This window comes from Notolepis coatsorum (genome assembly GCF_963971535.1).
Source record: "Notolepis coatsorum genome assembly, chromosome: 3".
NCBI classification, from domain to species: Eukaryota; Metazoa; Chordata; class Actinopteri; order Aulopiformes; family Paralepididae; genus Notolepis; species Notolepis coatsorum.
This window is the reverse complement of record NC_140167.1, coordinates 19181566-19205250: the sequence shown is the minus strand read 5'-3', so window position 1 is coordinate 19205250 and position 23685 is coordinate 19181566. Positions and strand designations below refer to the sequence as shown.

Genomic DNA, 23685 nt, shown 5'->3' with positions numbered 1-23685 from the left:
TGCAATCTGTTAAATAAAGTTTTCATTTAGAATCTTGTTCGTTGATTGACTTTCCTGATTATATTGATTGCCATTTTGTCACAGTACAGTTGCATAAAGCAAGCTTGCGTAAAGTGGAATTGTGTGTAAAGTGTGTACAATCTTGAATAACAACGTTGAGCATATTGCATATCGACCTATTGAATGCATGCTGTGTGTTTTTGACCAATTTGGCGGACCAATGTGCGTTTTACTAAGGTTGTGACATGCAATTATACAATATGGCCACTAGATGTCACTGGTATTACAGTACATATGCTGCCATAGACTTCTATTGATTGATTGATTGATTGATTGATTGAAAACTTTATTAACAGATTGCAGAATGGGTACAATACAGTACAGCTCAATACACACAATTGTTAAGGGGATGCAGACCAGAGAAAGACTTTCGTCTTGTTTACATCAGGGTCCCCCATTTTCAATTCATCAGGACATACAGATAGACAGTACTGCTATATCTATACATTTATGACATATCAGATTTGCAAATACAGTACTGTTTGTGATACAAAAAGAGTCCAGAAAAGGGAGTATATACATTTGACGTAAAAACTGTACATTGGAGGAGGTTGGGTGGGGTTGTGTGGAGGGGGGGTTGGGTAGGGAGGGGTTGGGGGGGGAAACACTGTACAAGCAAAACTGTACATTGGGATATTGACAACCATACTAGGTAATTTACATTGGAGGGGGTTGGGGGGGGGGGGGACACTGTACAAACAAGCAAAACTGTACATTGGAATATTGACAAAACCATACTAGTTAGGTAAATTACTGTACATTGGAGGGGGTTGGGTTATGACATTTACAGGGGCCAGTTTCGAATTGCAGTCTCCCGTAGGTGCTCCTTGAGAGTGGTTTTGAAAGTGGGTAGTGATTCACATTCCTTTACAGCTTTGGGTAGGGCGTTCCACATTGATGTGGCATAATTGCTAAACGTGTTTAGTCCCTTGTTTGAGCCGAATCTGGGTTTAACATGATTTGTGGAGCTCCCTCTGGTGTTGTGATCATGGTATTCACTGACCTTTGGGAAGTATTTTGACATGTACATGGGTACCTTGGTCGTGTAGTGTATCTTGTAGACCAGGCTCATTGCAAGTTGCTGTACTCTGTCGTCTACTCTAAGCCATCCTAGGTTGTGGTGGTCTGCTGCTTGCATTTATTGTGGCTGTGTCTTCTGAATAATGCAAATGTATTATACAAAATAAATAAATAAAATATTACGACTAGTTACTTCAAAATGGATATCACCAGAACGTCTGTACTACCGTTCAGTGGGATAGCGTCGAGCTCGACAAAATCAATAAAAACACATTGTATAGCTACAGTGAGTGTTAATGAACACGTTAACATTATGTCTCTCTGATGTCACTGGCTGATTTTCAACGCCGGGCCTTGTGCATCCTGTCGTGTGATGCGAAAATTACAGTCACGGGCGCCTCCAACCTATATTTCATAAAGATTTTTGGGCTATCATCCTCATCGAGTCATCATCGACCTAGCATGAGTTCTCAGAGAGCCCGCCCCCAGCACGCGCCTCGTTCATTCAATTGGTTTGTCCCAAAACATGTCTCGAGCTGCTGTACCCTGTCTGTCAATCAACGTGTTGCCTAGCACCGCCTTGGCATCAAACTAGTGTAGTGTGTCCAGTTTATTGTACCAACGGTCATATATATTTTTTACTGAAAGCCGTCGGGGTCGACAACACGCATTTTTTTTCTCTTTTAGTCATTTATTCCTGTCAAAAAAATATTGTATTTATATATATATTTATAATGATATGGAATGTGTGATGGACAGCTGTCCAGCTTTTTAGCTATTATTGCTAGTTATAGTTTTATCGTTTTGTTTTCTCTGTTTTTTTATATTGTGAATCATAATACACAATTTGGATGTCTACATTAATTAAGTAAAGAATATATTAGCCTAAAAGTTAGATTTTTTTTCCAATGCAAAAAAAATCATATTTGAGAATGTAAAAAAAAACCACAAATTATTTAACCTTTATTTTTACCAGGTAGTCACTTGATATCACAAAGATATATTTTTCGAGCAAGACCAAAAAATATTGTGTTTATATATTAATAATGATATGGAATGTGTGATGATGATGATGATGGACAGCTGTCCAGCTCTTTAGCAGCTCGGCGGACAAACACATCCCGTCACCAGGAGCCTGTTTTCCAGCCGCTGCTGCTTCAATCACTGCGGGCTGCTGTGACACAGATCTGCGGAGGAGGCGTCGTGGAGGAGCCGAGGCTGACTAGCTGAACACCGCGTTAGCTGCTGGGGACCGTCTGTCTGGCTGAGCTCTGCTGCTCCGTTCCTCCCAACTCAACCACCGACGCGGACATTAATGTAACAACGTTTAGCTCATCGAGTGGGACGGAAAAACCCGAGGACGCATTTTTTTGTAGCGTCGATAGGCAGGCAGCTGAGGTTATAGTGCAACACATCTAGTTATCTAGTATTCCTCGTTTATTAGCTGACGTCGGGGAGACTCTGCTCTTCTGCCCGCTTTGGATGTCGTCGCGACGCTGCAGTTTGTACTGATTTTCTGTTAGAGAGACGGGGATTTTCCTGAAGAAGCTAGAATTGGACTAAAACGAAGTGACCGCGACCAAAAGGATAATAATAACACTAGCCCGGCTATAATAACGTTAGCTATCGGGCTTTTGCAATAATTAAACTAGCTCTATTATTAAGACACTGGTGGACGGAGCATCTCGGGAGAGGAGGCCCGCCGTGTCTCTCGACTCCCCGCCCGGCTGTGTGTCCGCGAGTCTCCCCCCGTGATTTGAACCAACAACACCCGGGTGAGTCGCAGTGTCTCTCGGCTGCAGATCTACCCTCCTCCTCCCCGGCTGGGGGGACAACCTGACAGCGAGGCCCCGAGCTCCCCTCCCCCAACCCCACCCACCCGGCCAGCCAGCCCCCTCGCACCGCCCGCCGCCTCGCCTCCTCGCCCCCCGGAGAATCCCAAGAAGAAGCGAGGATCGGGGATTTCGGTGGATACTGAACACCGTGGACAGTGTGTCGGGTCCCGCGTCTGAACCACCGGGCTGCTGCCACCAGAACCAGAGAGAGAGGAGGGGATGACTCTGGAGTCCATGATGGCTTGCTGCCTGAGCGAAGAGGCGAAGGAGTCGAAACGAATCAATGCAGAAATTGACAAGCAACTCCGCCGAGACAAGCGGGACTCGAGGAGAGAGCTGAAGCTACTCCTACTCGGTATAATGTTTTTTGCTAATTCTTATCACACATCTTGCTTTTTGCTGTTTTAATAATTCTATGTCGTCATGATTGAAAAGTAACCATGTTGCCCGGGCCTTCTTCTTCTGGACCCAGCTAGCTATAGCTAACATGCTAGGTGACTACTAGTTAAGGTTAGCTAGCTGGCTAACGTTTAGTGGTCTAGTTGCAATTATTATGTCATAATGTTTCATAAAGTGCCTGGCTGGCTGGTCACCCTTCTTTGCCTCATGGCTGATTTGGCTAAAGCTAAGTTAGCTGGCTTGCTAGCCAATATATATATTTGTTGGGTTAGCCAGCCATTCTGAATCCATTTCTAGTGTATTGTGTTGGTGAGTGTGGACAACAGCTCGCCTGATGACATCTACGTTTTAACCACACTGTCATTAATGTCAGTAATCACACGTTATTAACACGTCCAGGTTGATGATCAATGACGTTGGCTAATAATAGCTAACGTTATCCCAGCTAAACCAGTTGACAAACTAAGTGTAAACTGCCCTGATGATATTGCTACTAGCTTCACGCCGTCTAACATGGTGGTGGATCATAGTTCCATTGGGTGGGATGATAAGATGGTCACACTAGCTGCAGAATAAAGGCCAGTATATCATTGGCAGTATGGGCAGCCTTGCACTGTTAGAGTTTCTGGTTGTTTTTTCTTCACCATGTTGCATAACTTGGCAAGATGAAGCTCTGCAATCTTTGCAGTGGTGTCTTGTCCAAACTGGCTGGCTATATTTTGATAGTCATCCCTTTTATCCTTTGGAAGATTTGATCAAGTCTATCCAGTGTCAAAATAAAAAAAAAACCTTCAGGGATACAGGAGGAATATGTTTTTTCTTTGAGCTTGGAATCCAGTGAACTGCCACTTGTGTAGCTTCTAGCTTGTGGGCAGGTGTGTGTTGTTGAATAAGCAGGCCTGTGCTGCATTGATTCATAGTTCAATGAGCACACAGAGCTAGTATTCATGCAGGAGTTTGTAATGGGGACTACTCTACTATCAATTGGATGCACATGATGTGTGTACTGTACAGCCCACCATCCTTTGAACTCGCAGCTAAGTTGACAAATTGTCTCTGTAAAGGTAGTTATCTGTTTTTGAGGACAATTCTTATCTAGGTTGCCTCTGTTTCAAAACGTTTGCTCCCGTTTCTTGCCCACTAAAAGCAGCAGCAGGTTATTTGACATGTGTGGATCTCCATTCATTTCCCTGCAGACCACCTCTGCTCTAGAAGTAGGCCACACCATAGCCATGCTGATGCTATAGATGTAACATTTTCTATTCTGTTATATAACGTGTGTGTATATATATATATATATTTAGCTTGAAAGAAATAAAAGCGTATTCCCATTTTTCACAATTGATATGATTATCCTACAAATCAAACCAAGTATACAGTATTCAAACAGAATGATCATATGAATACTCCTATTGCCTAATAATGCCTATAATCAGGTCTGGGCAATATATTGCTATTTATAGTTTTATCGTTTTCTCTGTTTTTTTATATTGTGTAATGTATCATGATTCACAATATAAAAAAAACAATTTGGATGTCAAGGAAAGAATATATTAGCCTAAGTTAGATTTTTTTTCCCAATGCAAAGAATTTAATATTTGAGAATGTAAACCACAAATGGTTTTCAGTTTGATACCGTGATAATGTGAACATCAATTGGCTCATCTAACATGTGATTTTGCATACTAAGCAGATATATTTATCGATTTGAAGTCTTATCTAAATATTGTGATATTTATTTATCCACATCACTCACTCAGCCTTAATATATAGCAGAGTGTGAAAAGTGAACAAAAACTGAATAATAAATGATTTGCTCATAGCAACTTCAGGAAAAAAATCTGCCACAAGGATGTGTAACTGTGCGCAGTGCATCCCTCCCCATTCTCTTGTAGTCTACCTAGCTCTTGATCTGAGCAATGGAAGAAAAAAATAAAAAGCATGTTATTCCTTCATAAAATAGCCAGGCATTTCATTGCTCTGAAAATCTCCCCTTTTGGTGTATTGGAAATTATACTCGAGTGGTTAGACATTTCCAGAAGGACCGGCCTAGCTTAATGGAAATGTTATAATAAGGATATTTAGTGATTCAGGTTGTCAATCACAATACCCTTCAACCGACAAGGCGACAACTACCTTTACCGACTTTGTCACCGGGTGACGAGACAACTGGGACAGCTTAGCGAGACGGTATAATATACACGTCGCTGTTCTCCGACGACTTGACACTGACGGTCATATCCTTGATTGCGATGGCGGAGAAACTCTGTGGAAAAGTATCTTGAAAATTGTGCATGTGAGAGATGGAGGGGGAGCTGCGATCAGTCATGCTGTAAATGGCCTATCCTAAGTGAGTTAGGGCTGTCAGTGAGAGCCCGGATAAGGACGTGTAAGGCGGGATTAGTCCAGGTCTTAATAGGCTTTGTTAAACACAGCCGCTACTCAGCCTCTGAGATGCCACGGACTCCTATTATCCTCTAGTGTTCCTTACCCCCCTGTGAGCTGCCTCCCTGCCGACATCTCGGCGCAAGAGGAGACCATCCTTCTGTCGCCGTTCTACCGCCACGGCCCTTCAGTTATATCAGAAGGAGTCAGATGGTGACAATCGGCAGCCACTCTCTTTCCACTAGGGCCATGCGCTTTGGTCAGAATCATGGTTTAATATATCACAGTGCTAAAAGCAGTGCAGCATATAGTGATTTTGTTGTTGTAGTATATCGTTATGAAACTGCTCTGGCTAAGATGGTTGCTGCTGCACTGTTTACATCGTTAGGTTGTATGTTGAACACTGGCGATACAAGATTATAATACTGTCTGGGAACAAAGGCTGCCCACTTGTAGTTGATTAATTACTATGTTTCTTTGTCCACCAGGAATTTGTATTGGTTGATTTTTATTTGCTGACAAATTATAAGCACATCTCTGCTAAGTATAGGATTTAAAGAGGTGTTTTTACTTTATTGCACATTTGCTTTCCTGATTTAAATCAACTAATCGATTAGTCAACAAAGTCCTTCACTAATAAGTTCTTTAGTCGAGGAGGACAGCCCTAGCTGGAACCTAGCACTACGCAATACGATTGATTCTCTAATCAATTGTGTGTTTTTGAGAATCTGTACTGTATTGCAAAAGAAATAGAATAGACCCCATCTCAAACCCGCCCTCTTTTCTTGATCCTTGCCACTGTCCGCAAAACCAAATAAATAAAACGGGGCAGGGTTTGAGATGGGGTCAATTGCGATACTAACTCGGGTCTTTCAGTGTTTTACTAACCCTGCTCTCCACTCCTTTAGTGGAAGGTGGTGGGAGTCGTGTCATTCGCTACCCCGCATTCCAACATATTAGTGCTTGTTGAGGAGATGCGTTGTAAATTTCAGCTGCACTTGGGAAGACTTTTTTTTTGCTGCCTCCAAAAGCAAACGGTAAATGGACTTGAAAGGCATGAGAGGAAACTGGAGTGTCTTTTGGGTCCACACATTATCTAGAGGTTTCCAAACATTGGCAGCCATTTTTTATTTTTTACTATTTTGCCAGCCGGCCGGTGTGATTCTTGGACTAGACAAGAACCTAGGAACAGTAGTTGGTTACCTGCCAAACTGACACGTTTAGACAAACCTAACGGTCACAGCTTGTGTTATTTTTTCCCAATGTGCGCCACACACCTCAGCAGCCACGGTCCCCAAGCGCTCCGTCTGAAAGAGAGCAGGCTCTATTGAGGCGCTCTATTGAGACACTACTGAGACACTACTGAGATGCTCCACTCAGTGCCTGTTCACAGTAGAACTTCCGAACGCTCTTATTTCGAGTCATTTTAAAATCCAATCAACACCTGGTCTTGCAACCTGCTGGTCCCTTTTTTTCTTTTAGATTGTGGATTTATAGGTTGATGGATGTAACGCTTCCTGTCACGTCACCTAAGTGGGAGGGACTTTTACATGAGCACTGTTGTTAACACTGAGATCGCTGGTCTTGATTTGCACTGGGTCTACAGGTCAAAAAAGCATCAGTGTTCAGAATACACACAGAATTGGGGGCAGTAAGCCAGCCAATACTGCTTGTGTAGGACTAAAGGCCTCTACATGCTACAGCAACTTGAAAGCAACTGCAACACAACATCGGCGCGATTTCAACGCGGTTGTTTTAGAGGGTCTTGTAGACTGTGTTGCGAGGACGTTGCGTACATGTCCCCCAAATCTAACCTAAACAGCCGTTGCGTTGATATTGCGTAGCAGTGATTGGTTGGTAGTGAATGGGGGCGGGGCTGTCATAGAATAATATTGGTCCCGCAGCGATGAATACCATCCGCCATTGTTGTAGCCAGCAAGCTATGCTATCAATATTAGCTAAATAATTAGCGTCATAGCTGGCCTTTTTCTGAAAACCCAAGCACATATTGTTCCATAGCATACGCCTTCAGTTGATCATGACAAATCCTCTCTTACCTTGACGATTAAAAAGCCTCCATAATTTAGTAAATAAAGCTGTAGCCAGCCAGCTAGCATTGATGCTATACAAAATGCTATCCACATTAGCTACATAGCTAACCAACTAAATACAATGGTATCCTGAGGTAACGTTAAATACGACGTTTGCTAGTCGAAATGACTGGACACACACGGGGACAAGTTAAACATCAATCAATTAATTTATTCCAACAGGTAGTTTGAGCTGCATGAGCCGAGGTCTTTCTCTCCTCTCCATTGGAAACTAATGACGTTACGGTAACGTTAGCTCGAAAAGCGCAGAAACGGGCGACAGAAGTTAAGCTGCTAGCAACAGACACTATAACACTTACGGTCGGGGGATTTCAAAATAAAAGAGCGACGTCTAAAAGCACCGGAAATACGTTTATTTTGTACATTATCTAACGTTAACACGAACCTAAACTAACTTTAGTTAAACTAACTTTGCGCGTCGATGTTGCAGAAGCATAAAGGCAGAGTCTACAACACCGTTGCTTTGTCGATGTTGTGGTGCAGTTGCTTTGAAGTTGCTGTAGCATGTAGAGGCCTTAAGGTCGCTTTCACATATAGTTTTGGTGGACTCTGTGCGGTTCTGGTGGTGAAGTTGCAACATTGTTGCATTCTTCATTTGGTTCGCCTGCTTTCACATAGCAATCTGTCAGGTGCACCAAACTATCTGAACAATGTCACGCGGTCGAAAAGGGCGCTCGTCTATTGGACAGTGGAAATGTGTGTGTGGCTGCGAGCCCGTGTGTGTGCGTGCGCGTGTGTGTGTCTGTGTGTGGACTGCGAGCTCTGTCTGACTCCAGATCAGCGGAGGCGAGTTGTTCTATTGAAGCCGATTACCACCATCCTCTCGCTAAACAACTTGTACACCATGTTGTTATATATAATAATAACAATATAATAAACCGCGTTTTTTCTTCCTTCTTCCCAAGATGCACAGTTAGATAGATAGATAGATAGATAGATAGATAGATGCAGTGTGCTTGTTTTGCATTGAATGCTGCGAGCAGTGGTAATAATAAGCACTTCCTATATTTGTTTCGTGTTTGGTCCGATGAAGCGAACCGAGACCTACGTTTTCAGGCGGACCAGAGTTCGCCTGTTTGGTCCGGCGGACCGAGTTCGACCGCATTCACACAAACCCGAAAAACCGGACTATCGAATTCTGGTCCGATAATCCGGACCAAACAGCCCCTGTGTGAAAGCGACCTTAGACACGTTGCAGTAAGTGAGAACGACTCGGTTAGTCTCCCTTTTGAAAGGTCTCTGATGGCATCAATACTGCTGTTGCTGCTACTACCACTGTATGTTGTTTAACCCAGTCAACAAAATGTTCCTCCTGCCATCATCCAACCCCCCCTTCCCCTGCCAGGGCTGCAGCGGTGCCCATGGTCTGGCTGCCTGACTCTGCCTAGCTCCGAGGGCCATATCAGGCCATACAGACTAGCTGCTGCTCCACAGATCAGTGGTTTGCCTCTACTTGGTCAAAACACAGTGGGCTGGGAGCTGTGGCCTTTGCTGTGTTGGGTAAATTAACTGCCGGAGCAAAGGAGCAGTCGGTAAAGTGAGAGGGAAAGGCAAAAAAACAACAACCTCTAGAGCAAACGGGGGTCTGTGGTGTACACCCTAGGGAGGGATACAAGGGAATACAAGATTTATTTGGAGGGGGTGCTGTATCACAGGAATCGAGAGTGAATATGCAATGTTCCGACGTTATGACAAGGAATCTAAAATGTATATTTCCATCACAAGCAATGTAGCTCGGGGCAAAGGGCCTTTGTCTGTTGATTTGGAAACTGTCAGAATGAAAACGGTTGGTCAAGGGGGTACTTGGCAGAAAGAAAATCTTTAGAGGGAGGGGGGTATACAAGCCAAAAAGCTTAGAGAAGAGAACGTGCTGCTCTCGGGTGTATCCCAGAGTGCTGACTGAGGCAGACGTGCAACTCTCATCTAAGTTGCTGATGTTCCACATAGGCTACTTTGATTAGAATGTGTTTTTTTCTTTTGCTGGAAAGGAAAGGCGGCATGTTACAGCGATCAGAAGAACACGTCTTAACGTTCTGTCATCATAAAGCAGAATATCTTCCAGACGACGTGTGAAGACAGACAGGGGTCTGATTTGGGCAAAGCTTCACCAACTTGGCTCAGTAGTTTTAAACGTTATTATTGGCTCATTGGTAACTTTGTAGCACGGCTTTCTCGAAGCCCAGGGGTTGTGGTTTCTAATGGAGCTTGTGGTCCATGTCTTAGCCAGCTGCGTATAGTTTAAGACTGATCTAAGCCTTAGACCGGTCTGGAGATTCCCTAGTCTGTTGCAGAAACGTTAAAGGGATATTTCACTTAAGTACAACTTGTCAAAATGCCTTGATGTAAGTGTCCTTGACGTAACGACTCCGAGTCAACTAGCGACCACTGCTGTCCGCTGTCAACACCACCATTCCTCTCGGGTGTCTGACCCCTAGTTTGCTTCCTTCATTACGGGGACCTAGTCTAAATATCATATGTCCTAAAACAAACTACAGCAATATGATTCTATGTAATTTTCTTTGTGTCAAAGGTAGGCCTATGTGTTTCACCATTTTCAAATGATCAGTTAGGAGCCATTGCTCACCAACTTTTTTGGAAACCTTCTTTCAACAAGATGGCACTTAACCACTGCCCAAACATTCCATGCAAGGCAAACACAGCTCACTCAAAAAACCTAGAACAAATGTACCAGATGTGTTTTTTTTAAATGCCAAAAAAAACAATCATCAATTTCTCTCTTATTGAGATTTGCACAGTAGTAATTTGTTTATATTTTAAGGTAAAGATATAGGGCTACTCATGATGAGACTAAGGCTGTCAATCGATTAAATATTTAATCTGATTAATCGCATGATTGTCCATAGTTACTTTGACAGCCTTAGATGAGACCGAACCTTTTGTACAAACGGAAAGACAGTGTTTGCATACAGAGGTCCAGCACGACCGCATCACTGAAGAATCTCATATGTGCACACCTACAATTGTCTGCGGAATCTGCCTTACTCGCTTCGCCGCCATATTGGTCAAGTTTAACTCATTCAGAGCCACGCCCCTTTGACCATATTAGGGCTAGCGTGCCAGTAAGGAAGTCGATGGGAGGACGGGGAAATTTGCGAACGCCTAAACTATATCTTAAATTATGGCTATGGGTCTAAAACACCCCTCGCTTATCAATGACTTGCTTGCAGTCAACATGTACGAAACGGATTGTTTTTTCATTGGTACATTTCCGTTTTATAGTATAGTTTTGGAGATGTCTAGTAATTCCAGAGAAATTCCGCGATAATAGCCCTTTACTGGAATACACAAAACACATTGTTGTTTTTCGGCTGATTTATTAATCGTTTTCAAATAAACGCTAGTTTATCTATAGTATATGTGTACTTATGCACGCTAGAGAAGCGGGCTGAAAAATCGATTATCTAATTCTAATATCCATGCAGTGGATACGGCTAACGTTACGTACACACACACACGCTGCCATGACGGAGAAAAAAACATCTGATTAACCCAAGACTGGTAACATAGAGTCCTTACCTCACATCAGATGTTCTGTAAAAAGATTAATCCAATTCCTGATCGCCATTCCAAATATTGATCACGTTTATTGATCCAACGTTATAGCACCAAAACACATAATCGAAAGCTGCTCCGAGCCTCCCCAGTGAATGTGGTAACTGATACTGGAGCGGAGTTTTTTTCTGATGCACAGTCCCACCCAATCCAATCCAATGATGTGCAATACCATCCAGGAGACGATAGGTGGCGGTCAGGGGAGGAAACTAACTTTTTGGCTTACCAGCCAACTGGCGAGTATCTGATTTTTTTTACCAGCCAAACAGATTTTTTACCAGACAAAAAAAATCGCTAATTGTGATAATTACTTCTTTGTATGTCAAGCTGCGTTGTGTATGCATCTGGGTAGGCACACTGCCTTTAATACAGCACGGTGGTCTTACGACAGTGCTGTGAAGTACCGTCAAGTGTTGTGGTAACGTCAGTTGGGTTGGTGTGCTGTTGTGCACAGTGCACTGGTTGAGCTAGCCCCTTTCGTGACTGCGATGTGCAAGCCAGGGGCTTTTGAGCATGAAATAAAATGTCTAACCTTACGTCGTAGTCCGGTGCTTTTTTGGAAACATTATAGTCATAACAGAAACAGATACACCTAGCTGGCTGCTTTGAGCACACGGGGCTAACGTTAGCTAGCAAGCAGCTATAGCTAAAACGCTAACTAGAAGCTAACCACTGTATACAGTTCCAGTAGACTAACATTACACCTCTGTGATTTAAATGTGTCCTTAGTAACTTATACTCGAGGGTTGTACTAGGGTTGGATGCAGTTCCCCGTTGGTCAGTCAGTCTGTTTTCCATCTTCTGCTGTGTTTAACGTTATCTGTTTGCGAGTGCTCCTGATGGCTAGCCTAGTACCGCGGGACTTTTATTATATGTCCGCGGGTTGGCCAGTACTGCGCAAACGTTTATTAAACATTATATGTCCGCGGGTGGTCTTGTGCAGTGCTCTCGTGGCACTGTCAACTAAAGCGAACACTCAGAAGACGCGCACCGTTTGCCAGTGCAGTGATTGCAGAATGTTTTATTTTTTTGTATACTCGCCAGCAGGGGAGGAAACTAACTTTTTGGCTTACCAGCCAACTGGCGGGTATCTGATTTTTTTTACCAGCCAAACGTAAAAAATACTAGCATTTGGCCAGTAAAGTGGCCTAATTTCCTCCCCTGGTGGCGGTATTTGCCCTTTTCGAGCTCAGACCCATTCCCAATGATAACGTCAGGCTGGATGGATGAAAAATGAATGGATATTGCTAATAAAAGAAATAACGATTAAAACCAGAGTTTTCTCGGGTCTTGGCACTCAACGCATGGCGAGTTAACCCGACTAATCTCGTGGTTGGCACTGAATGGGTTAATGCAATGTGAGGTAGGGCTCACGCAAGAAATCTGACATCCCACTCCATTTGTTCAGCTCCCAGGTCTGCATATGTTCCGGTCTCTGGCTCAGACCTCCCCCTGTCTGCCATTGGTTCCAATTTAATTTAGCCTACATTACAGTAGTGAACACGTTTTTCATAATTTTCTGCAAATATAATGAAAATAGAACTCTTGACACTCTGACGTTTATTGATATAGACTTTCTTCATATTCCATGTTTTGAAGTCATTTGCAAAACACATGGAAGTGAATGGAGAGGGGGGAAATGGTAAATATTCATTCTCCACACAGAATCTACTGGTGATAGTCAGCGGCAGGATTGAGTATGTGGGATAATGAACGAGGGGCCTAGCGTTGTGCCGTATGTTCTTCCTGTTCCACAGGACCATGCAGTCGGTATCCGTGCACCTTCAAATCTGTGATGTAACCGGGATGTACATTCTGGAACCGCTCCATAGACGCCAAGACGGGGCTCAGACTTTGAGGCCATAAAATGTTTTGTGTGATCTCTTACACCCAAATTAGGTTTATATCCTAGCAACGCTAGATTAAAACCTAATTTGGGTGTAAGAGCGAAGGTCATTTAGAACTGCGAAATGCCAAGACCAGAAGTCCATTATCCCACTCGCACAGCGGCTTTTCAATGGAAAACATATTTCTGAAAACAAAATCCATCTATTGCACGTAAATATTAGCTTTGAAAAGTTGATAATTTGTGGTCAGTTTTACAGTTTCCATAGCAACATGTGTTCAGACTAATGACTAGAAAACGGCGTTCCGGGACCATTGGATTCCTATGCAATGGAAATGGTCTGGATTAGTAGTCGAGTCCCTAGTGAAGATGTAGCAACTAGTAGCTTTCATAGTTCCTCCACCAATATCTGACTAAATGTCATATATTGTCTGGAGACCAAACTAGCTAATATGCTACTGTATTGTAAATGGAAAGGAAAGGCATTGGATTCAGACAATCAAAAGCAGTAGAGAAGCCCCTCTCCATCCATCCTCATGAGTTTAATATTGTACAGCCTGCTGCTGCAGCTGATGATCATTCATGATAATTGAGCTGAAAGCTGTCTAATGTTATTTCAGTGGCTTCTAAAATGTTAACAAAATCAAGATAATGGTATAATACAATATATTGGATGGGAGCGCTTCGCGGGACCTCAATTATACCAACGGGAATCAGGTGCTCTTTGGGACGGGTTGGGATCGAAAGCAATTAAGAGTTTTTAAGTTTGTCTCCTTTAGTAGAATAGTTCAAAATCTTGGTCGTCTCTAGATACATAAAAAAATGTCCAAGGCACACTGTTCCATAGCAAAAATAAAAGGCCTTTATTGTGATGTGGCCGAAAGTACAACAATGAACCCTTTCACTGCCACGCTATCAAACGGTTAACCCCTTTCACTGCGACAATACACAGAAGGTTAACCTTCACTGCCACACGACAGCCGGTTAACCCTTTCACTGCCACACGGCAGAAGGTTAACCCTTTACTATCACACAACCGACGGCGACCGTCGGTTAAAAAGAAATTCCACCAATGTGTTTCAGCTCCAGAGAGTCTTCCCCAGGTGCCAATGTGATGACAGCATGCATACCTCATTTCATAGCGACATCAATCAATCACAAACGAAGGCAATGAGTAAATTAGGAAAAATAATAATTAATTTGGGTACCCCAGGAAATGAACCAAAAATCATCCTTCAGACCTGGGAAAGTTTATCTTTGGAGAGGATGTTTAACTCTATTAGAGCCATATGGAATCCGCGATCACGGAATCGCAGACGGAATCGCGGAATTGAGCAATAAAAATGGAATCGACTATTAAAAAAAATAAAAAATAAATAAACTTTTTTGTTTTTACTTTTTTTTTTTTTTATATGTTGTGGGACTTGTACAGCACTTTGTTCAACTTTGTCAGTGCTGTAAAGTTTAAACCTTTTTAAATCTTAGACAAACAAAACACTTTGCTTTCATGAAATATTGTAAGCCGTCATTTGAGGCTTTATAAAAGCAGCACAATGAACACAAATCTGTCAGTGCCGAGTCCGACCTCATCTTAAATAACAAACAGCATTGCTTGTTGTAATTAACAAAGAGAGGCAGGGTTGATTTTGCAAAAATATATATACTTTTTTTTTTTTTTTTTTTTATAATCGAATTTTATTTTCATATTTGAATCCCATGCCCATCGAACGAAGCTTCAAAGTATTTAAGACAGCCCTATTAAATGGACTGTTATATCTTATTAAATTGTGGACATTTATTCATTCCCACTTATCGGACACTATTTCTGATGGTAAAATGAGCGTACAAAGCAAAATACAGAATTCTGAAATATTAAAACGGAAAAAACGGAATTTGGAAAAAAATAAAATGGAATTTGGAAAAAAATAAAACGGATTTCATATGGCTCTAAACTCTATCTTTACCTCAAGATAATGGTATGCTGTTTAGCTCTGTGTTTATATTACATTTACATATAGTAATTTAGCTGACGCTTTTATCCAAAGCGACTTACAAGTTCTGTACGACAAGTCATCAGGAAGGGTAACAATGTTCATCAAAGTGTTGAGTGTTACAGTGTAGGTTAGTTTATTAGGACAAGTGCATGACAGTAAGGTTAGTTAGGGTTAGATATTTTAAATGTTCTAATTTTATTTGAGATAATGGTTGAAGAAGTGCGTCTTTAGTCGACAGCGAAAGATTGGACGGGTTTCGACTGAGAAAAGGCAGGTTCTCCTTGACTACCCTCCCGGAGCTCGGATAGGAGTGGGTCTGAGACGGCCAGAAGATGCAGAGCGTAGGGGTCTTGAGGGTGTGTGGTTGGAGACCATTGACCGGAGGTAGGCGGGAGCGGTTCCCTTTGCTGCATGGTATACCAGGTCGAGGGCCTTGAAGCGGATTCGTGCAGCAATGGGGAGCCAGTGCAGGTCCCTAAGAAGTGGGGTGACATGGGCCGACTTCGGTAGATTGTCACTGTTTTTATATCTACATCATTCATTTGTGGGAATCGCCATCGAATGAAATACTGTAGTGACGTCGCTGAACATTGTAGACTTAATGTAATGCGTTACTAGCCTCACAAGCCAGAAGGAAATCGTACGTGATTTCACAACGCAATATTTCTTCCGGCTTGCGAGGCTAATGCCTTACCGCCACCGAGAGGAATTGCAGTCGAAGTAAACAGCAGTCATTTATTAGAAAGCCGATACATGTCCAAAGATGTTCAGTACAGACGTGTAAATCTTGATTTGATTTAGAAGAACAGTGACTAGCCGGGTGTATTCGGGGCGTTGTGCAGAAACAATGGCCACCTCTCGGCCAATTACAGTCAATGGATTGTAATTGGGGCGTAAGGAACATATATAGTCAAATGTTCTCCAAAAAGTACAGCTTTAAGTCTCTTTATGCAGCTGTTTTTTATTTTTATTATTGCGTAAGTGTTCTAGTTTCATCGTAGGGTTATCAAATTCAAAACCACAATGTTACCCGACTACATGGGAGTTGCTTCATACGGAGCAGATGGATTTATTGTGACACATGTTACCTGGTCGGCAGAACCTCCTAGTGGGTTTGTCTCTGGTTCAACCAGGAAGTGTGTTCGGTTAGGTTGAGGTTTTTATTGCTGACCTCCTCTCTCCTGCCAAGCCGACTTATTTTGATCATATAAGGCAATGTGGTCCCCCCTTGGCTTTACTCCTCAGTGGTTTGTGTGTGTGCGTGTGCTTGCGTGCTCATATTATTAATGTCACTTTACGTCAGAGTGCTGGAGAGATGCTCCTGGTCGTTATTACTGAAGTTACATTTGTCATTGTCAGGTCTGACTGACAGTGACTTGTGGAATGGGCTGATCATCACCAGACAAGAGGAACATTGTCTGTACAACAGACAGAGCCTTCACTTTCTTTTTTTAATGTTTGAAATCATTTCAAAACATCCCACCAGAGCAAGATTTCAGTTATGGAAAATTAGATTTGATATTGTAATAATTCCCTCTGTCCCCTACAGTTGCACAGACCCTAACCGCGTACAAGCGGATTCCCGGTGTGATCTTCCTCTGTACAATAATGTAAACACGTGGCAATCAAAGTATGTTGGCATTTCTCAGCAAATATGATGCATTAGCTGTGTAGTTTGTTTTTCACATGTGCGTATGTCCAGCAGTGTTATGAATGAAATTGTATTGCTTGAGGCTTGAGCAGATCTTGTGAAACTGTTGATTTATAGGCGGCATTGCGGTTTGATGTCAATTGACCTGATTCACAAGCCCGATCCTCTTTAGGGAAAGCAACAGTTGTGATTGGAGGATCAAGAAAAGAGGGCATGGTTTTGAGATGGGTCAATTGTCTTGTATACAACTATAACACGACTAGAATCTGACATACACAACCCAAAGTGCTTTACAACCAAATTCATCATTTTGGCTCTGTACAGTACACCACCACAATTGATTTGAAATGAAACAATCAAGATGTGCTTTAAGTGAAAGACTTTCATTTGATGGTATTTTACATCCAAATCACGTGAACAGTGTAGGAATTACAACAATTTCTATATGTTCATCCCCTTTTTAAAGGACAAAGTAATTGGACAATTGGCTACTCCAGCCTCCAGGTGTGTGCTATTCTCATTATTTAATTTACAATAATAATAATAATAATAAACTTTATTTGTATAACACCTTTCATACAGAAATTGCAGCGCAAAGTGCTTCACAACGGAAAAAAGACAGGCATAAAAGAGCACATAGATGGAATAGAAATACTTTATTCATCCCGAGGGGAATTTGGCACTACTAATCGCTCACATTAAACGGTAAACATGATTTAGGTAGACAAAAAACAAAGTCACAAATTAGAATAAAAATAAGACTTTTATTAAAATTTTATAAAATACGGTCTGGGATATACATTTCCTATGTTATGTGTATACATTCTAATATAAAATATACAGTAAGTGTAAAATTGTACAATGTCTGTTTAAATATAAAAATACATAAAGTGCAGACGTATAAAATCAGTTTTTCACATTAGGATCTAACATCCCAATAGGCCACCTTGTTTATGGTTGGATTCAGTTATAAAAAATAAACGATAATAAAATAGTGCAGTGCAATAAAATAGTAGAATAGAATACAGTAAAATGATGCAGCAGACGGTGCAATAAAATAGTTATTGATTACGGTTTAACAGTTTAAAGTCGGTTACCTTTCCTTTTTGGTATCCATAGTTTAAAACCTGTTACCTTCCCTCTCTTTGGTATCCATAGTTTAAAACCTGACAGTTAGGCCTGTTGCAATAAGCAATAAATCAATTTATCACGCAATAATGAAAATGAATGCAATGATTTTGACGGGCGCAATTAATTGCTATTTGCGTGTTTGTTTTAATGAGGCGGGAACCAGTACCTCTCAGTGTGGGGAGGCGGGCCGCTGGCGTTACTACAGAGTACAGCACGGGAGCTCCTGTGAGCACCATGCGTATGTTGGGCAGTAGCAACGCTACATAGCTTAACTACATTTCTCAGTAGCGTGATGGTAGCGTCGCTCCTTTTGAACCAAGTAGCGTTCTTTGTAGTGTAGCTATTTTTAGACCCAAGTAGTGATGTAGCGTGAACAAACGCTATACGCTACTGCCCGGAGAAACTGGACTGCTAAATAAAGATTAAAGATCTAGCGTTGATGCTATGACGCTTCCTCCTCATCGTTGATTGCCTGTAGTAGCTGCATCTAACGTTAGTAGCTAACGTTAAAACTAACCTAAAGTTAGTTGTTCACCAACAATCTCAACATTTGTTTTATCATTAGCTCAAAAACACAGAACCGGACGACACAAGTTGTCCGCTCATAGGTTCTGCTAGGATAATAACAACAATACTTCCGGTCGGTGGGTTTCAAAATAAAAGAGCAAAGTCTAAAACACCGGAAAAGAAATTTATTTTGTACAGCGTTTTCCTCCACGAGTACTCGAGTACATCATGTGATCAATCGATCTGTTTTTTTTGCCCATCCCTAGTTTATCCTGTGCTGAAAAGTCTCCATTCCAATAGAGATAGTATATATTTGTGTTTATTTGATTATTGTTGAGCTATATTTTAATCGAGAGTAACTGGTAGTGTAGCTTACTACATTTTCCAAGTAGCTTGCCCATCACATAATCCGCGAGCCACAGTAAACAAACGCGAGCCACAGTTAGGGTGACCAGGTGTCCCGCTTTTGGTTGTATACTGCACAGCCATTTGACCGAATGTCCCACGTCCCGCATATTGAGAGGATGTCCCTCTTTTCGAAGCAAAAAATAAAAACATGGGTCTAAAAGCCCCTTCCTACAGTAAACGTAGCAACCCGCCTCTTGTCCACACACATTGCTCTGCTCGTTTTATCATTGCTCTCACGGAGATAAAAAACTGGGAACGAGGTTACTCTGCTTCTGACGCTACCTCATATCTGATTGGTTAGGTAGTAATTTAGGATATTTAAAATGTCTTCCAATGTTAAATAAAGGTTTATTGCACTTTGAAACGGTTTCCTTGCATTATTATGCTATTATCATTATATTAGTAATGTAACGTTTGGGAAATACATTTCTCAAAAAAATAATTTCTCTCAAAACCGCAATAATATCACTTATCGCAATAATTTCTGGGACAATTAATCGCCCAGCAAAATGTGTTATCGTGACAGGCCTACTGACAGTCTTCCCTCCTGTTTGATACCCTCTTTGACTCTTCAAACCTCCCTCTCAGGGCAAACCTACAAGGAGCAGATCAAAGGTCTAGAGTTCATTACAAATGTGGTATTTTCATTTGGAATCTTTTTCTGTCGACTCAATATGAGGTCCAAAGAGCTGTCACTATCAGGGAAACGAGCCATCATTAGGCTGAAAAATCTGAACAAACTCATCAGAGAGATAGCAAAAGCATTAGGTGTGTGGCCAAATCAACTGTTTGGTACATTCTTAAAAATAAAGAACGCACTGGTGAGCTCAGCAACACCAAATGACCTGGAAGACCAGAGAAAACAACTGTGTGGTGCATGACGGAAGAATTCTTTCCCCGGTGAAGAAAAACCCTTCACAACAGTTGGCCAGACCAAGAACACTATCCAGGAGGTAGGCTGCGCAGTGCGATAGTCAACGACCAAGAGAAGACTTTCAGTGGGTTCACGACTAGATGTAACCATTGGTGAGCCTCAAAAACAGGAAGCTCAAATTAGAGTTAGCCAAAAAACATCTAAAAATGCCTGTTCAGTTCTGGAACAACATCATATTATGGACAGATGTGACAAAGATTAACTTGTACTAGAATGATGGGAAGAGATGAGTATGGAGATTAGGAAAGGAACTGCTCATGATTCAAAGCATACCACCTCATCAGTGAAGCATGGTGGTGGTAGTGTTATGGTGTCGGATTTATTTATTGATGATGTGACTGCTGACAAAAGCAAAGCAGCAGGATGAATTCTGAAGTGTTTTGGGCAATATTATCTGCTCATAATATTCAGCCAAATGCTTCAGAACTCATTCACAGTGAGTGCAGATGGACAATGACTCAAAGCATACTGTGTTAACTGTGAAGGGTTTTTTAAGGCAAAGAAGTGGAATTTTTGCAATGGCCAAGTCAATCAACTGACCCGAATCCAATTGAGCATGCATTTCACTTGCTGAAGACAAAACTAAAGGGAAAATGCCCCAAGAACAAGCAGGAACCGAAGACGGTTGCAGTATATAGGCCTGGCAGAGCAAACCCCAGCATCTGGTGCAATGTCTATTGGTTCCAGACTTCAGGCTGTCATTGACTGCAAAGGATTTGCAACCAAGTTGCAAAGAGGGGGCACACAACAACAGAAACTGTTCTACACTGTTCACCTGATTTGGATGTAAATACCATAAAATGAAAGCTGCACACACCAAGCGCATCTTGATTGTTTAATTTCAAGTCGATTCTGGTGGTGTACAGAGCCAGAATTGTGAAAATGATGTCAAATGTCCAAATATTTATGGACCTGACTGTATGTACAGTGTTATACTATTATTGTACAGTGATACAGGTATAAATACCTTATGGTAGTAAGTCATACTGGTAAGGTAAGGAATATGTACAGATATAGTATCTTATCTACAGGTATGTACAAAATTATATGCATTTTACATTTACATTTAGTCATTTAGCTGACGCTTTTATCCAAAGAGACTTACAAGTTCATATATATTCGTATGCAAGTGTATACATTAGACAGAATCAGATGTGAGATATATATATATGGTAAATAATATACAGCATTATTGTACATGCTATCATAGTCAATTAAGAACTTATGTAGTTGAATACAGCACACACTCACTTCTTGCTCCCCTTTCAATTGAGTGTAGCTACAGTAAGTCCATCCTGGCTCACACTTCAGGAGGTGAGGTAATGCCTTGTATAGCTTAGATCTCAGCCAGGTTGCAGTAAATGCACACGTACACTCTTTGCTTCAGCCACACACACACACACACACACGCACACACACATTCACTCACCCTTTCTCTCAATTACTTATTGTCTTTAGAACACAGTTACTCTCATATTGCTCACTTGTGCATGGATGAACACACACTCACACTTTCCTAAACGGGGCCATGTGTGTTCCTCAGGAGATGTAGAAGGGCCGCGTGTATGAGGCTTGATGGTGACTGTCCCACATACTGCTGCTACCCCGGTCCCCCGACGGGACGGTCACATCAACTGGCTTTCTGTTCGCCACCGTTATCTTCTTCGCCCCTCTGTTCGCCGTCAGGGTGGCATATTCGCTCGTTTCCTTTTACCAGCTCTGTGTGTGTGTGTTCTGTGTGTGTGTGTGTGCGTGCCACCGAGCCCACATTTATCCTCTTACGCTTTCAAACCAACACCCCCACCCCCATCTCCTCCTTTCAGTGTGAAAAGTTAGGATAGGACCATCAAAGTCAAAGAAAACTCCAGCGTACTGCAGGACCAGGCTATTGTCTTTATTTGGTAGCAGCCTCTGTGAAGTGCACTGCAGGGCTAAGATAGCGCTGTAAGGCCAGTGTTTGATTTGCTGCTCGCCCACCCACTCCGCACTTGCGGACGCACGGATACCGTTTTAGCGGATATCCGTCCGATACCAGGCTGAAATACAATATCACGATAGGAGAATTTCCACTGATATTAAAATCCGATACAGGGAAATGCGTCTTAACGTGCCGGAAATCAAAGCAAAGTGACTTGATTTTGCTGCGTTTTTGCCACGTTAACTGTCTTTCCTGTATTATGTTTTCTTTTAGTCTAATGACCCCAAAGTCTATATTGTTCATTAAAGGTAATGGATCTGTATTATCTCAGGTATCGGCACTGAGGAGGTGTGAGGATGTGCGCGCAAGGGCTCACTGCCAATGCTTCAAAGCTCCAATCGTTGCCATGATGATCGACGCCAAAATCTTTTCTTTCTTTTTTTACCCCGCCAGAAATAAGAATTTGCTTATTGAAAGAATATCCCAACGTTATTCCTTTAGGAATCAACATTAATCGGTCTCAACCAAGGATGTTTAGAACTTTCAGAAAACCCAGCTACCTGTTTAGCTCTCGTCTACCCGTGAAACTTTGCGCTTCTTGACGAGGTTTACATTTCTTTGTCCCGTATGTCATTGTGCCTCGCTGTCCGCACACGGGTGATATCTCTTTTACACAGAGAGTTGGCTACCCATGGCTCCAGTGTTTTCATTAACCCTTTAAATCCTTCCCCTTCCGAAATATTGATGCAAGACTTGTCTTGAGCAATGAATGAGATACACACAGCATCCGTTATTGTGACTGGCTTTCAGTTATCTGTAATGGGCTTAATCATCATTGTGATGGCACCTACAATAACAGAAGGAACTGGGACACTTTTTAAAAAGACGGGTCAAAGACTGATTCCGGCCCTCTTGAGTGGTGGAGACAAAATGCAGATTGTTATCTGCGGCTGGTGACGGTAGTTACACATCCCTGTCACTACAGCGCCTCCAGGGCACATTTCCCCCCCGGAAGCTGGCTTTATTGTAAGCAAAACGAGAAATTCCCTGTGTTTGCCAAAGAACGTGTACAGTTTGGTCTTTCTGTCATACGACCTAAACCTAAAACATACCATTCAAAGCTCCAGGTATGTTAGTTTATGTTGCAATGCTGATTTATTTGAGCAAAAACTCTAAAACCGCTTTGCACACATTCATTTAGTTTGACCGTTATCGAGAGTGAATGAGTTGTAATATGGCCGCCAGTGATGTCATCAGGGACACTGAATCCTTGTTGTGTTAATTACAGCTCAATGAAATTATATGGTAGCAGTCCCTATAAAACGAGGTGTTGCCATTTTTCCATTTAAATCGTGTCATGGAGCTGATCTCTCAATAGCCTAATGATTACAATAATAAAGCCTAATAACAGCATGCGATGATGAAGACATAATTAATTAATAATAACGGCAAGTTTGAAAAAAGTCGCAAGGCTTTGAATATTTGCTAATAATTGGTGCTGAAGCTTTGCCGCCCAGAAAAAGGTCTTCGGGAGTCGGGACAACCCTGGTGTGTGTTGCACTATAGAGTCTATATGCAATGTGCAGCTCTCTCACACCCACACACACTGAGCAGAGCACTCAGCAGATACTGAGGGGTCCAGAGCAAAGCAGCCAGCTTTGCCCAGATACAGACGGCAAGCAACATTGTTAAAAGATGAAATATTACTGCAGATGGTGTGTGAGAAAGGAAGGAGTCTATTCGCGTGTCTATTAGATGTCTACTTGTGTGTATATTCAAGTTCAAGTTCAAGTTCTTTAATAGTTGTCATACAGAAGTACAGAATACTTTCATACAAAATGCTTCTTACTGTTACGCTCCAGAGACTGTGCTAGACAAGATAGTATCAAATAACATAATATAGCATGTAATTT

The 23685-nt window shown here is 42.0% G+C and overlaps 1 protein-coding gene across 2 annotated transcripts in view; it reads left to right on the top strand.

Moving 5' to 3' along the window:
• The first annotated feature begins 2340 nt into the window (after window positions 1-2340).
• gna11b (guanine nucleotide binding protein (G protein), alpha 11b (Gq class)) overlaps window positions 2341-23685 on the top strand; it is a 71607-nt gene continuing 50262 nt past the window's right edge. For both annotated transcript variants that reach the window (XM_084309860.1, XM_084309861.1), the window contains exon 1: window positions 2341-3270. In XM_084309860.1, the coding sequence (XP_084165986.1) occupies window positions 3135-3270 (136 nt within the window). In that variant the 5' untranslated portion in view covers window positions 2341-3134. The remainder of the gene's footprint in view (window positions 3271-23685) is intronic.